We start from the raw sequence: 15,317 nt of genomic DNA, 5'->3' as shown, positions 1-15,317 counted from the left end.
CGTGGCTGGAGCCGCTGGAGCCCACTGGGCTGGAGGCTGGTGAGGCGCTGGGCCCGGGATCCCCGGTGACCAACAACGGCTCTCCGAGGTGAGCCGTGCCCCTGCCTTGGCTGCACCAGGGCTGCCACTCGCCTCTGTCCCGCTCCTGGGTGAGGGGAGGAGGAGGGAAAAGAGGAAGAATTGTGTTAATTCAAATACCCGGACCAATTTCCTTCTGTGGAATTTACCCTGTCCCTCCTGCCAAAGGGCAGCAGCCTGGTGCCTCGGGCCACTCCGGAGGGCTGCAGGGAGCCCTTGCAGGGGTCCCTCAGTGATGCCACATCTCCTCATCAGGCATTTCTGGACAAGAAAATGAGTTTGTATCGCTGTGGGAAGCACATGAGTGTCTCACGCCCAGGAAATGCCTGTGCAGGAGGGAGCCCCAGCTCCGGTACCGGCTCTTCCACCGCTTGGTGCCGGTCCCATGCCGCTGCACCGTCTACCGGCAGTACTTGCTGCTCATCCCCGCTGTGCCGGCCCGCTGCCGTGTGGCGGAGGGTACGTCCGTCCCTCTGCTCAGCGACACGTTGCCATCCTCCATTCCTGAGAGAGGGGAACTCGGGAGGAGACCCAGGCACCCTCTGCGCCTGGGCTCGAGCTCTCGCTGCGGCCAAGGAGGAAAACGCCACCGCTGCTGGAGCAGTTCATGCATCTTCACATCCCGGCGGCTCGTCACAGGCACGTTTCTGGCAGCAGCTTCCCACCGACGCCAGTCCCGCAGTGCTGCCACCCTGGGACCCACGGGCTGTCATCACCGGCTGTGCCACATCCCGGTCCTTGCCTCCGGCTACATCAGCTATTTCCACCTCCTCTCTCATGCTCCCGTTTCTCCACCGGTTAGACAATTGTCCACAGCAAAGGAAATCTGACCAAGCCGCAGCTGGCCGGCCTGCTGGCAGCACCTTCACACCACAGAAAGGGAGTCAGAGATGAAGGCAAATGCCAGAGGCAAGAGCCTTCTCCACGAGCAGCGCCGCAGCCAGAGCCACGGCGCCGATAACCCCTGAATTATTCAAGAAATGGCCAACACCTTCATGGTGCTGCCATATCCTCGCCTAACCATGTAACTCATTTTTTAACAGATATATGCATCAAGACGCAGCAGCATATAACTCCAGCCTGCATAAGAAACCATGGAGCCCACCAGCAGCACTCCATCCTCTGCGTCCCCCCCGTGGGATGTGTTTCCCCAGAAGACGCTGGACTCCATAGACATCGCTGTTCTTGTGCTGTACTTCCTATTTGTCCTCGCCGTTGGGCTGTGGGTAAGCAGAGACTGTTCGGAGCTTTTGTATGTGCCCTGTTACACTGAAAAATATGGCTGGTTTGGCCTCAAATTATTTTACTTTGGCTTGAATCAGGCTGCACTTCCCTGGACTCAACTGAACAAGCGGAAGGATAGAGTTTACAGGGTCTTTTCCTCACTTCAGCCTGGGGAAGTGCCCTCACTGCTCCAGGGGACAGTTGTTCACCCCTAGTGTTTGCCGGGGCTTTGAGAACCCTCGTAAGGAAGAGGTCGTCTAAGTACAAAGTATTGTTAATAATAATATTTTGTTCATCCAGGAAGGAATTGCTGTCCTATAAATCACTTGTGCTTGTCGGCAGTGGTCTCGACAGCAGATTCCATGAATTAAAAATACTGCTTAGGTATAATTGAGGCAGAAGGACATGCTTTTGGCACGGCTTTTGTAATAGCTAAAGCACAATCTGGCTGCCATCAGAGATGAATAGTTACTCCCTTCAAACGCGGTGCGTAACTCTCACGGTATTGCACGAAACTATCTGAAATCGCTGAAGACCAGGAGTCAATGAGTAATAGGTGCAATGCCGAGCCTTTCTCCTGGCTGTGCCTAATGACACGGGGTGTCTGCGGTTCTAGTCCAAAATTGCTGGTCCTCCTCACAGATCTGGAGTGATTTAGCTTGTTTGTCACAGAAAACATTTAATCAGGAGGCTGAGATGACAGAAAACTTTGCGCGTGGCTCACAGCCTTTGCCAGTCCCCTCCCTCGTCTGCTGCTCTCTCGCCCCCCGGGATTTCCCAGCAGCAGCTGCAGGCCCTTCAAGAAACCCTTTGCTTTCATGTGACGACAGTACAGAGTCTCCCGGTGGGGAAATCACTTGGTGATGCTCGAGCAGCAACCGAAATGATTGCTGAAACGTGTGTTCTGCTTTTCTGCTTTCCCAGTCCATGTGGAAGACGCAGCGCAGCACTGTAAAAGGCTACTTCCTAGCTGGAGGACAGATGGTTTGGTGGCCTGTAAGTACCTTTATTGTTACACTGCTTGTGCCCCCAGGCTACAGCAAGACTGAAAAGCACTTCTGGCCGAGCAGAACTTATTTCTCCAAACAGAAAAAAATCCCCCCAAACTTCCAGGTTTTGGAAAGACCCAGTTACAATACGGCTTTTTCTTGTTTCCCTGATTTCGAGCCTGGGGAAGTGGAGCTGCTGCAGGACGCTTGCCACGGCCCCGCGCCCCCGCGAGAGCCAGCCCGCCCGCTTGCAAAGCCCGTCTGGTTCTGCATGCTTTGATCTGGAGATTTCCAGAATTAACTGGGTGGTCCCCACTGCGGACGCAGCTTTACGTTGAGCCAGTCTGCTAGGTGGGGTGTCGCGCTTGGGCTGGGCTGGCGAGTCAGCATGTGCTAATGTAAGAACCTGATGACCTGCAATTTCTACTTGTTACCTCCACCTTCCGCCCTGCTTCTCCATGAGGGACTGGACACGGTTTTGGAAGCAGGATGGTCCTAAACATGCCCACAAATGAGAGATAGGCAGCGAGTGGTGAAAGAAGCTGGAGGGGGGTGCCAGAGCCACTGAACGTGTTGGCGAAAGAAGAAAGTGGCAGAGGGTGACAAGGATTTCATGTCATCAGTGGGGGAAGAGCATCACTGTGTACCCTGCATGGTGGGAATCCACCGGGGTGTGTGCGTGCACTGGAGCACCAAACTACTCCGTTTACCCCTTCGTCCGTCGCCAGGCTGAGAACAACACCTTTCCTCTCTTCCTCCAGGTGGGCGCATCCCTGTTTGCCAGCAATGTCGGAAGCGGCCACTTCATCGGCCTGGCTGGGTCAGGAGCCGCCTCGGGAATTGCCGCGACAGCCTACGAGTGGAACGTGAGTGTGGCGCGGTGGCTCCGTGGCCGCCTCTGTCCCGCGCAGGGCAACTCCAGCGCCAGCGAGGGCCAGGCAAGGGCACAGGTCTGGCAGCTCCAAAGTCTCAGACTCCTGCTGCGTGAGCGACAAGTCACCACCTGACTGAGGCCTCTGAGGGACAACCCAGTCCCCGTGTCCCCACTGATCACAGCCCTGACCAGCATCGCTCACCTGCCTTTCCGTTTGCTTTGCAGGGGATGTTTTGTGTTCTGGTGCTGGCCTGGCTATTCCTTCCCATTTACATAGCAGCAGGAGTAAGTAGATGCGGTGTTGTGTCCATCGATGGCTTGTGGTATTTAAAACACCCGTTTGGCTCATGGCTTTAACCACCTCCTGCTGTACCTGCGCTTCTTCCGGACGGCAGGGCGAGAGCCACGTGCGCCCGGCTGCCCCGCGGCCTGGGCTAAAGGGGACGAGAGCCCGGGAACGGCGCTGGGGGCTCGGGTGTGGGGTCCGACTGCTCCGCTCCCCCCGGCAGTGGGAGTTTATGGTGAGCCTTATGTCAGCCATTATAGCAAAGTCCGTGCTTGCTGAGCTGCTCTGCTGGCCTAAGCGGGCAGCCGAGAACCAAACGCCAGCACAGTGCAACCGGCAGGGCCGTTCTGGTCCTCCACCGGTGCGAACGGCCCACTCCGGCGGCGGGGCTGAGCCCCCCGCAACTCGCAGGAGCGACGGCGCGCCCCCTTCTCTGACGGCACGTCTCTCGCGTAGGTCACTACCATGCCTGAGTACTTGCAGAAACGTTTTGGAGGCAAAAGAATTCAGATGTTCCTGGCGATTCTCTACTTGTTTATCTATATCTTCACCAAAATATCAGTAAGTAATAAAAAACATGGAAACAGACTGAATTAAATTCGCTTTGGAAACACGCGTTGAACAGCGAGGCCGAGAAATGCAGCTACTGGCCCTTCCCTGTATTAGCAGAAAAGGGTGTATTATCAAAATTCGCGAGGAAGCTAGACTATAGTTGTTTTGAGAACCTACACAAAAAGAATAACTTATTTCTTTCACGCCCCCACCCCCCCCTTAAGGATCTGAATACTTGCTACAGCAGGAGGGAAAGCTCGGTGTCAATGTCCTGAGCAATAGCTCATTGAAAAGTTGAGCTGTGAGTGTGGGTGCATCTGTTGCTAGATTTTGCATGTCTGGCAGCTCGCCCAGTTTCTTCCCTTTGCATATTTATTGCCTGTGCAGGCGCCGAAGGCTGTTATGTGCAGGGTAGATAAGAACGTAGGAGTTGGTATGTGTCTAGGTGAAAAGAGTTTAGTGATTTATTGCACCTGTTTGATGTTGTGCCTCGAATAAATAACTGAATCGACCCTTGCGCAACATCTCACTAGCTGTTTATTAACTGCGCAGCAGTGCATGAATCTGTGAAATCAGGCAAGTCCCTGCCAGTGTTTTTCCTGTACGTACGGGGCCAAAGTGGGGTGCGTTGTCCGACACGCGGCTGCCCGTGTCCCCTCTGGAATGGATGCTGGTCATGGGGGTGAGGTGGCACCGAGGAGCCAGGCTCAGGTTCTCCTCCAGAGAAGACTGACCATTTGGTGGAAATCTCTGACAGCACAATTCCTGTATTCAGGATGCTTTTGTATCCCTCTGTCATTCTATGGGCTGCAGTTTGCTTATCCTAAAGCTCTCCTAAAACGCCGCGTTTTCACGTAGCTACAGAGCTAGTTGGTCAGGGCTGGGTCCCAGCCCCGAGGACACTCTTCCTTATTATCTCGCTGTCACCATGCCAGCAGGGAGGAATTCGCGCTAAGGCAAACCAGTGCTGGGGCTGGCGGCAGGCCGAGGCAGCCGGGGAGGTTTGCGCCGCCGGTGCTCCGGTCGTCCCCCAGCACAGCTCTCCCCACCCAGCTCGCTGGTGCTCTGGGGAAGAGATAAGCTCACGCCAGCCAAGCGCCTTTTTCGCAGAGTGCTGTGCGTGCTCCCCCTCTCCCGGGACAGCTCCGTCGTCGCCTTCCCTGTCCCCCCACGACCAGTAATAATAAACCGTCTAAACGCTGAACTAAGCTGGTCCTAATGCAGAGCAGGCAGGAGCTGGGGCTGCAGAGGGACGTGCCTTGGGGAGAAGACGCTGCGGGGAGCCGGGGAGTGACGAGCAGTCACAACCCAGACCGGTCGCACCAGGGCAGGCGGCTTGGTCAGCCGAATGGTCGTGCTCCCTGGCACTCCTCGCTTTGAGGGGCTCGGTAATATCGGCACAACTGTGATAACTGTCTTTTTCTCTAGGTCGATATGTACGCTGGGGCCCTCTTCATCCAGCAAGCCTTACACTGGGACCTGTATATCGCTGTGGCAGGCTTGCTGGCCATCACAGCCGTTTACACCGTCGCGGGTACGTGGCCGAGTTTCAGATCACACCACAGACCCTGCTTGGTGAGCCGAGCCTGCTCACGCCCCACGCCGTGCTTTTGCAACCTGCGTTTCCCGTACGACCCGGTTTTGCCATGGGTAGGGATCATGGGGGGCGGCGGGGAAAGCAACTGATAACTTTCCTGTTAAGACAAAATTACCAGGTAAGAGTAAATGACTACCCCTTACAAGGCCATACCAGCTACAGATGCTCGGCAGTTCTGCTTTAAGGAGCCCCGCCCGAGGCATTTGCACAATACATTTTTCCTCCGGGCTTTTTGGAGGTAGGAGTGATCTACATAACAATAACCCGTGTAATGCAGAAAGCATTGTCAGTCTCGGGTGCCCTTTCAGGGCTTGAGAGGGGCCAAATGGAAAAAAGCCATGCACGGAGTAAGCAGCAAATCCACACAAATAAAGGTTGCTCCTTTCCCAGTGCTCACCCCTAGTGATGTTCCTCATAAAGATCCCCCCCCCCGCCCTTTTTTTTTTTTTTCTTCTCCTCCTTATTCAGCCTGGGCTTTGTTTTGGAGCTTTTCCATGTATTTCCCGTAGAAGTGCTTATACTGGACTTTGGCTTTTTAGTGGCAAAATGGTGACTCATTGTAATTCAAAACATGAGACATTTCAGCCAAAGTATCACGCACGGGGTTTGGCCGAACTGCCCCCCAACACGGTCGGAGCGCGCCAGCCTGCCAGGCTCGGGGCTCGGCTTACGCTGCTTGTCAAAAACTCCTGCAAAGCGTGAGATGCTACGGCAGAACAAGCCCAGCTTCCCACAGCCTGCTGCTTCTCTGCTCTCTTAGGTGGCCTGGCTGCCGTGATATACACAGACGCTCTGCAAACTCTCATCATGCTGATCGGGGCTGTGACTCTCATGGTCTTCAGTGAGTGTTTCCCTGGGGTTTTATTACTAAAACTACGATAGAAGCTTTACCAGGTACCACAAACAAGCTGGATCATTCCAGCTCATTACTCAGTTGATGTTCTGGGAACTGATTTCTATGTATTTTCCTGTTGGAATATATGCTTATGCAAATAATCTTATAGGAGTTCTTTACGTGGTAAAAATGCACGAGTACTCCCTGAAAAAAGAAATACATTCCGAAGCAACACCATAGATGAGCAAGCACCTTCTCTAGCCAGCAGATTTAGCATTATGCTATCCTCCAGCCCAATGCTAGGGTCAATCGCTTCCGATTTTAAAGAATACTTGCGGAGGAACTCCCATCGCAAACTACGGAGACTGGAAGTCAGAGTGCCGACCCGGGACGATGCAGTAACTGCTCCTCATGACCTGTTCTAGGCTTTGTTGAAGTTGGCGGTCTCGAAGGTTTGCAGACAAAATACTTTCATGCCATTCCCAGCACCCGCAAGGAAAACAGTAGCTGCGGCTTGCCAAGAGAAGATGCTTTCCACATTTTTCGGGACCCTGTTAACTCTGACCTTCCCTGGCCGGGAGTTTTGGTGGGAATGACCATCCCGTCCCTGTGGTACTGGTGTACAGATCAGGTGCGTTACTGCTTCTTTGTCGGGTTTCAAAAATGTGTTATTGGTTGTTTGAAGCCGATTACAAACCTGGGGGTTGCAACGTGGCCTGGACTGGTTTACTGCTTCTCGTGGGAATTCGGTAAAATCTGAAGCTTTCAGTCCTAAAGCTGCAAAACTTGAGAGGCACAACTAAGTTTTGGGAATCATTTCAACATCAAATGGGGTGAGAATGAACGTACGAGTTAATCCCAGGCTACAAAGATGATTTTTTTTCCTCACTTAAGCCTTTCACTTCTTGCAAACCACCTGTGAACTCACTCCCTCAACTTTCCAGGGCTCTGGTTAGCATCCCTCCTAGTGACAACACCAGAGCTAGGAAGCCCGAAGCAACCTCCTGATGTTCCTGCAGTTCTCTCTTAACTCATTTTGCTTGCTTCAGACTCTCTCCTGCTTTGACAGGAGAGCTGCTGAACTGGCCTGATTTAGCCATCGGGTCAGGGAAGTCCCCAACAAAAGAAGAAAATAAAATTCTAACCCTATGAGTAGTTTAAGGAACACATTATTCAACACAGGGCCCTGCAGAAGCAAGCTCAGGTTTGATGGCACAAGCAGTGCCTTTTGGGTCTACGCTTCTGTAAGGTACTTGGGATCTGAAGCAAGAATTACAAAGCTACAGCCAAGCTCTGTGTTCACTCTTCTAAGATTTCAATGGTTTAGAGAACACAGAATAGACGTGAGTGCGGTCGGTATCACGTCCTTCGCAGCTCGCTCCTCTCTGCGGACAGTAGACCGAACACATTTCTTAATTTCTAGGTCATCGTTCAGAGGTCCCTTGCTGCTAAAAACCTCTCTCATGCCAAAGGAGGCTCCTTGATGACTTCCTACTTGAAAATTTTACCCCTCTTTATGATGGTAATGCCGGGCATGATCAGCCGGATTCTCTTCCCAGGTAAGTGCCGAAGGAGAGATCCGTTCCCTCTGTTTATCAGTACTGGTTGTGCCTTCTCTGTGGAGCTGGAACAGCCTTTACCGAGGAAGTTAAAAGGTTGCAGTGCATCCAATACCCAAAGTATGAAGGAATGTGCTTCCAGTGACGAGCTGGAGGACGCACATCCTCCTCCGGCAGACCGCAGACACGTACCGCACCGCGCGCGGCTCCCCGCGCTGGAGCAGTTGGCTGCCACCCGGTCCCACCGCAGTTGTGCTGCTCTGCTCTGAGCTCGCTGCCTGCAGCTGCTCCGCGATTTCATCATGCATCTAGGCCCCTCCTGCGCCCAACACGTTTCTCCTCCTGCAATTTAAGTGTGAGGCACTCGGAGAAATCCTAACACGCCACGTTGAATGTTGTAAACTGCTCCCCTGGGGGGAACGCGAGGATGTGCCTGTCCGTGAGGGGGTGTGCCAGAGGGGGGCGATGGCCTTAGTCCTCAGGGCAGCAACATTCCTAGAGAAGAATTAGACATTCGGAGCAGGTCAGCTCCCTATACTGGTAGCACCTTTTGCATGGAAGGGAAAAATGGGAAAAGAGGGAAGCGCAGTGCTGCCCTTACCTCGCTGTGTTGGGATAGTCCTGCCTTCCTTGCTGGAAGCTTCCCAATGCCCAGTATTTCACTTAGAAAGCAGTTTAAAACACCCAGTAGACTAACTTGTTTAGATATACCGGTTTACTGCGGCTACGGAGTACTGCCTCTCACTCCCCCTTGCTTATTTTAGATCTGGTGGCTTGTGCAGATGCGGAAATTTGCCGAAAAATCTGTGGCAACCCGTCTGGCTGTTCCGATATTGCTTATCCTAAGCTGGTCATAGAGCTTCTGCCTGTAGGTAAGGAGCCTGGTAACGGCGCGGGCACTGACGGGTACGCACCTGCCAAAAGGCACCGCGAGAGAACCTCAGAGGGGAAAATACGCTGCAACTGTCATTTCAGCGGGGTTTATGTGGGGGTTGGTGAGACAGTGGCAAGGGCCAGCATGCAACGGGAGAGACGGGTGGTGATCCAGTACCCAGAGGTCTAATTCGGTCAAATTTGGATAAGAAATAAAGCGCAGATGCTTAACAATGAGAATCGACTGCTAACACCTCCCTATCCTTGCCGTTTCTACATTGGGGCTAAAAGCGTTTTTTAAAGTCTGTTCTAGTTGAAAGAAGAATTCAAGGTGGGATTATCGGGGATTCCTCAGGGCGGCTGTACTTCTCCTTCTGTTTCCAGGACTCAGGGGCCTGATGATGTCAGTGATGATAGCAGCTCTCATGTCCTCCCTGACTTCCATCTTTAATAGTGCCAGCACCATTTTCACCATGGACCTCTGGAAACACTTCCGTCCTCGTTGCTCCGAGTGGGAGCTCATGATCGTTGGCAGGTACGGGGAACTGGGACACGGGCGTTATATCAGAGCCTGAGCATCGGGGAGGCATCTCGGCACACCTCGCAGCCTGCTGCCCCCATACAGATGTAGTGTCTTCGTACCACACAGGTCTGGCGGAGGACTAGCGTGGGGGCCTTCTGGTTACGAGAGATCTCAGTCAGCGCCTTGCAAGCCGAGCAACTGGAAAAGAACGGTGTGAGCCAACGGTAATGGCATCTTTTTCTTGCACAGGGTCTTTGTGCTGCTGCTCACTGTGGTCTCCATCCTGTGGATCCCACTGGTACAGGCTGGCCAGGGAGGGCAGCTCTTTATTTACATCCAGTCGATCAGCTCCTACCTGCAGCCCCCCGTGGCAATGGTGTTTATACTGGGATGCTTCTGGAAAAGAGCAAATGAAAAGGTAACAACTCCGCTGTGCTCAGCACAGTCACCTCTGTGGCCTCGCTGTCCTCACGAGGGTCCTGCAGTTCCAACCACCACCCCAGGCTGCAGTTCTGCCGCCTCTTGAGGCGCTTGGGAGGACGAATGCACCCACAGCTCTGCACCACCCAAGCAACCATCACCAATACAGGAGGCAGCAGTTCCTGATGTCTTTTCTAAAGACTCCACTGGCATTTCAGAGGCAGGGATTGCTGCATTGCCCTGTTGCAGGCTGTCCTTCACAAACCTCGAAGCCTGTTAGCGTCGTACTAGCCATCAGCTTGTTTATCACATGGACTTGTATTACCTGCATTGGGGGGGCTACAGAAGGCACAGTGGGTAAAGAAGCCAGACCAAATGGCATCAGGAGTCCTAAACCTCCAGTTTCTCCACAAAGACTGGTGCTGGGTAAAGGGCAAAAGCTTCCCAAACCGGGCTTTGGTTAGGTGGAGAGCAGTTGTCAGCCCCCCAGGGTTAGGGCAACCATTAGGATACAAATGCCACTCTTCAGAGTATTCTGGCATGAGATGCTATCCTTCCCCTCCATAGCAATTGACCCCGCAGAGGAGAGGCACCAGGCTACGGTAACAGCACTGGCAAACCTAGATAGCAAGAGCAGAAAAGGGAGGAGAGGGCAGCCCACCAAAAAAAACAGCAAGGAGAAAGCCTGGCCAGCTCGTAGCCTGAGAGCGTGGGTATAGCCCTGGCTCCGGGGTGGATGCACACCTCTTGCCCCAGTAAAGCATACCCTTCCTTTCCCAGGGCGCCTTCTGGGGCCTGGTGACGGGGCTGCTGCTGGGCGTCATTCGGCTGGTGCTGGACTTCATCTACCCAGAGCCCCAGTGCGGCGAGGCCGACCTCCGACCAGGCGTGGTGAAGTACATGCACTATCTCTACTTCTCCATGGTCCTGGCCGCCGTCTCCACGCTCACGGTGCTGGTCGTGAGCGCGCTCACAGAACCCCCCTCGGAAGAAATGGTGCGTCACCCCTTCAGATTTCTTTTGTTATTTGTAAACGGTTTCCAGCATGCCCCACGTTACATCCATGGGAATAATGTGGGGATAAATAATCTGGAAATGGAAGTTTCCATTCATTCTTTATTTGTGATCACACTTGCAATAACCTGTAGCTGCAGTCCCCTCTCTGCTCCAGCGCCCTGCTGCCATTTAAGATTTTGGTCCCATAAATCCAGAGTCCCACCCTGGAAATTGGTCAACAGTAGATGCTACAAAGAGTTGTTCTTAAGTTTCAAACATGTGTGTTTAACCCGTGACAAATTAGCTTTTTCCCTCTATTTTCCAAGAAATTCCAGCTTCTGGGTCATCTTTATCAACTCTCTTACTAATTTAGTGAGGAACCATTTTTACTCGCAGAAAAGAGAAATCAAGGGCAGAGAGCACACTTCCTCTGGAACAGGTTTGTGCCAGTTTGACTATTTTCAATAGATATCCTGAGGCTACAGAAAAACATTAATAGCAGAAAGGAGGGCCAGAGGGACCTTCAGAAATCATACAGCCAGCGCATGCTCTTGCTTCAAGACAGGACTAACCTGACACATTCTGAAAGACCTGGTGAACCCAGGGAGGATGCCCAGGGAGGTGTGTGATCAAATCGAGAGCTCACCCGCCCTCCCAGCGGCAGTTTTGCCTCATCTCCAGCCCGAATCTTTCCAGCTTCATGTTGTGCTCGTCCCTTCCTGTCCGCCCTATCGCTGATATTGAGAACATTCCTCTTTAATGAGTCTCTTACAGATTTGAAGATAATTATCATATCTCCCACCTGTCTTCTCTTCTCTCAGCAACCCCAGTTCTTTGAACCATTCCTCCCTGGCCGCAATTTCCATTCTTTCGCTCCCTTCACTGACCCGCTCTCAGTCTGCATCCAGTGACGGTCCCGTGCAGAACTGTCTCCTCCTCAGTAACGGTGAAGAACGCCGTCCTTCCGAGAGCGTAGCTGTACAAGCAGCTGTCGTGTTCCAGACAAAACTAAACCCAACATGCCTGTGGTAGCCGTGGCTTCTGTAGTTACCAGCTGAGCACTTTGCTGTTCACCCGCTCCAGCAGAGTGGGAGAACAGATTTCAGCCTCTCTAAGTATTCTCTCTGCAGGCTGCTCTACGGCTCAGGTAGTCCTTTAAACAACCATGAAAGCAGTTTTCTTTAACACCGCTCTTCATGCCATCAGATAAGTCGGCTTACCTGGTTCACACGTGGGGATCTACCAGTCAAGAAAGACCTAGCAGTCAGCCCTTCCCCTGATGCTGCAAAAGGAGTGTGTGAAGCTGAGCGCCCAGCTCTCCAGATTGATATAAGCATTGCTTCTGAAAATAGTTCAAATGATAATAAATGTAAGTGCTCCAACGTCGTATTCAGTAATACCTACACTTAACAACCCTAGGCATTATGTAAAGCCTTTGAAGACAAGAAACGTTAAAACTACTTCCTCCGGATTTCTGTAACTTCAGGGCATGCTAAAAGGTTTTTACCTGACAGTGGTACCTAAGCAGAAGTTTAGTTTCTTTTCCATCTCTTGATGGCATTAGAAATGCTTGAAATCAAGGAGGAGCTGGATGGGATACAGAAAGCCATGCCCGTTATCCTGCACTAGAGACTGGTGCTGCTTGCACCTGCTGCAAGGAGAACTGGTTGAAAAAGGGGAGGGTGGAGGAAAAGCAGAGTTATTTTCATGAAATTCCATTTCTGTTTTTCAGTGATGTTTTCTGATCGACTCTAGCAGCAGGGAGAACCCAGAGCCCTGGGCGGAGTTCTTGACAGATCAGTGAAGGAGGATTTACATTTTTTAAAACTTGTACTTGTCGGTATTAGGTACAAACATGCACAGCAACTCATTCTGCATTTTCCAGAGATGATTATCATCACTTGGTTTTGCCAGGCTTGGGACACTGTTTATGTAACTTCGCAGCTTTTGCTGTGTATTGCTTTGATCTATAACAAGCTGTTGAAAGGATCAGTAAGTTAATGAATGATGGTGCAGCCCTCCCAGCTGCTGGGAAGTCTCACGTTTGTTGTGCTTGAGTGCTGCCTCCCCAGCGTTTAGCCGTGTATGCCCTAACCCACACCGGAGCTGGGAGAATTCAGTTTACACGTGTGTGGCGTGGAGTAACCCTAAATGGACTAGAGCGTGCACTCGCAAGAGGAAGCTGATGGGCACCAAGCAGCTACAGCTCAGCTTTTAGGTTCCGTCTACCATTACTGTTTATTAAATGTTGGGAATGGCAGAACGTGAGCTCAGAGCTCCAGGGAAGAATGAAATTGGTACTACAGCCCCAAAAGATGACAACTGAAGGGCTTCCTTCCCCTTAGTGTAGCTAGTGTATTCATTTTAAAGAATGCCGGTGCGTTTTTGCATCAAAAGCCTTTGTACAGGACCACGCTGACACATTCCTGAGATGTGTGTTACTGGTGGGATTTACACCTCACTATTGAATATCTTTTTAGGTACGACGAATGCCAAAGGGAACTCGAAGCTGATGACCGCCTTTCTGTGGCTCTGCGGGATGGAGCGCAAAGAGGAAAACGCCGAGAACGTGGCGCCGACTAAAGCCGAGCCGCTTCCCGTGGCTTCGCTGGAGGAGAAACCGCTGGTGAAACACGTCCTGAACATCAACTTGCTATTATGTGTATGTGCCGGGATCTTCCTCTGGGCCTACTTCGCATAGCAGCTGGCTATTCAAGTCCAGATGGCATCAACTAATTGGTGTAAATAATAATAATTAGCAGAGGGTTAATGTAATTCTTAATGCTTTCTACATTTTATTTCTTTATTTAAGAAGACAGACCCTCCTCCCCAGCCCTTCCCTTATTTCTGACGGGGGCCTGGCTATGAAAGGTGCTGAGTGCTCGGCACCATCACTGTTGGGCCTGAACTGGCAACACCAAGATGGGTGTAAAGAGCTGAGGAAGGCAGCTAGGCAGAAGAGGTTTGTTTTGGTTATTTTAAATATTTAATTAGGCTCTTGGGGGTTAGACACTGCCTGGAATTCAGGAAGTCTGGATTCTGTTCCTATTTATGCCCCCATGACCAGCTACAAGCACTTGTTTCCCCTTTGGTTCAGCTCCTCTACCCTGGAGGGCTGAGTGCCCGGAGGAGGGCGAACGCCTGCTGCCTGTGCCCTGTCGGAGCAGCGACCCGTGCCTCGCTGGCTCAGCGTGCCCGTTCAGCTTCCTCCGTCAGCGCAGCGGGCAGAGGCGCGTGTGCGATGAGCGCTGAGGGGCCCGCTGACATTTCTGCGAGTTTGTGCTGAGTTAGCGTAGCTCTTACAGCCTGCCGGCGTTACAGCCTGCCGGGGTTACAGCCTGATGGCGTTACAGCCTGCCGGCGTTACAGCCTGCCGGGGTTACAGCCTGATGGCGTTACAGCCTGCCGGTGTTACAGCCTGATGGCGTTACAGCCTGCCGGCGTTACAGCCTGATGGCGTTACAGCCTGCCGGCGTTACAGCCTGCCGGCGTTACAGCCTGATGGCGTTACAGCCTGCCGGCGTTACAGCCTGATGGCGTTACAGCCTGCCGGTGTTACAGCCTGAATGGCGTTACAGCCTGCCGGCGTTACAGCCTGCCGGCGTTACAGCCTGCCGGCATTACAGCCTGATGGCATTACAGCCTGCCGGCGTTACAGCCTGATGGCGTTACAGCCTGCCGGCGTTACAGCCTGATGGCGTTACACCCTGATGGCGTTACACCCTGATGGCGTTACAGCCTGCCGGCGTTACAGCCTGACGGCGTTACAGCCTGATGGCGTTACAGCCTGCCGGCGTTACAGCCTGCCGGCGTTACAGCCTGATGGCGTTACAGCCTGCCGGCGTTACAGCCTGCCGGCGTTACAGCCTGATGGCGTTACAGTCTGCCGGCGTTACAGCCTGCCAGCGTTACAGCCTGATGGCGTTACAGCCTGATGGCGTTACAGCCGCACAGTGCAAGCACTGCTCGATGTGCTGTGACGGCAGGGCTGGCCAGTGAGCAGACACCAACCAACACCAGCAGCCAGCCTAGAAACTGCCCCTAAAATGTCATCAGGGACTCCTGAAGGGACTAAACCAGCCCCAACCCACCAGGTGCTGCCAGGGAGGAGGGCAGCGCAGGGCCTGGCGGCACCCCCTCACCTCCTGGGGAGGGCTGGGCACCCTGCAGCTGTGCCACGGGCACCTCCACGCCGCGAAAACCCCCGGCCAGGACCAGCGACCACCTTTCACCTAACGTCCATCCCCAGGGGAGGAACAGGCGGGCTGGGCTGTGCTGGCGGCGTGACTCAGCCTGCCCCCGTCCCCCAGGGCTTTGTGTAGCTGCAGATAAAACTTATTAAAGAGCGAGAGTTGCTCCCTGCCTGCCTGGAGTGTGTGGGGCCATGGCGGGGGGCTGTGGGGGCCGCCCAGGGCCTCGGGCCTGGTGTGGCTGCTGGCGGGCTCCAGGCCCTGCGGCCGTGCCGGAGGACGCCTCGGCTGGAGGAGGAGCTGGTGACACTCCCGAGGGCA

At 53.2% G+C, this 15,317-nt stretch overlaps 1 protein-coding gene across 2 annotated transcripts in view; it reads left to right on the top strand.

Moving 5' to 3' along the window:
• Window positions 1–13,581, top strand: part of SLC5A11 (solute carrier family 5 member 11) — a 15,921-nt gene extending 2,340 nt beyond the window's left edge. Inside the window, exons 2-16 of one of the 2 annotated variants that reach the window (XM_064461342.1) lie at window positions 1,122–1,304; window positions 2,227–2,298; window positions 3,053–3,157; window positions 3,391–3,450; window positions 3,908–4,012; window positions 5,432–5,537; window positions 6,361–6,441; window positions 6,861–7,066; window positions 7,859–7,994; window positions 8,759–8,866; window positions 9,252–9,402; window positions 9,640–9,808; window positions 10,591–10,806; window positions 12,013–12,175; window positions 13,287–13,581. In XM_064461342.1, the coding sequence (XP_064317412.1) occupies window positions 1,173–1,304; window positions 2,227–2,298; window positions 3,053–3,157; window positions 3,391–3,450; window positions 3,908–4,012; window positions 5,432–5,537; window positions 6,361–6,441; window positions 6,861–7,066; window positions 7,859–7,994; window positions 8,759–8,866; window positions 9,252–9,402; window positions 9,640–9,808; window positions 10,591–10,806; window positions 12,013–12,175; window positions 13,287–13,507 (2,031 nt within the window). In that variant the 5' untranslated portion in view covers window positions 1,122–1,172 and the 3' untranslated portion in view covers window positions 13,508–13,581. Of the gene's footprint in view, window positions 1–1,121; window positions 1,305–2,226; window positions 2,299–3,052; window positions 3,158–3,390; window positions 3,451–3,907; window positions 4,013–5,431; window positions 5,538–6,360; window positions 6,442–6,860; window positions 7,067–7,858; window positions 7,995–8,758; window positions 8,867–9,251; window positions 9,403–9,639; window positions 9,809–10,590; window positions 12,176–13,286 lie in introns of those variants that run through there. The other variant, XM_064461341.1, reaches the window with a different exon arrangement.
• The last annotated feature ends 1,736 nt before the right edge of the window (window positions 13,582–15,317 follow it).

The sequence above is a fragment of the Phalacrocorax carbo genome, chromosome 10 (genome assembly GCF_963921805.1).
Source record: "Phalacrocorax carbo chromosome 10, bPhaCar2.1, whole genome shotgun sequence".
NCBI classification, from domain to species: Eukaryota; Metazoa; Chordata; class Aves; order Suliformes; family Phalacrocoracidae; genus Phalacrocorax; species Phalacrocorax carbo.
The sequence above is the reverse complement of the archived record's forward strand: the minus strand, read 5'-3'. Positions and strand labels throughout refer to the sequence as shown.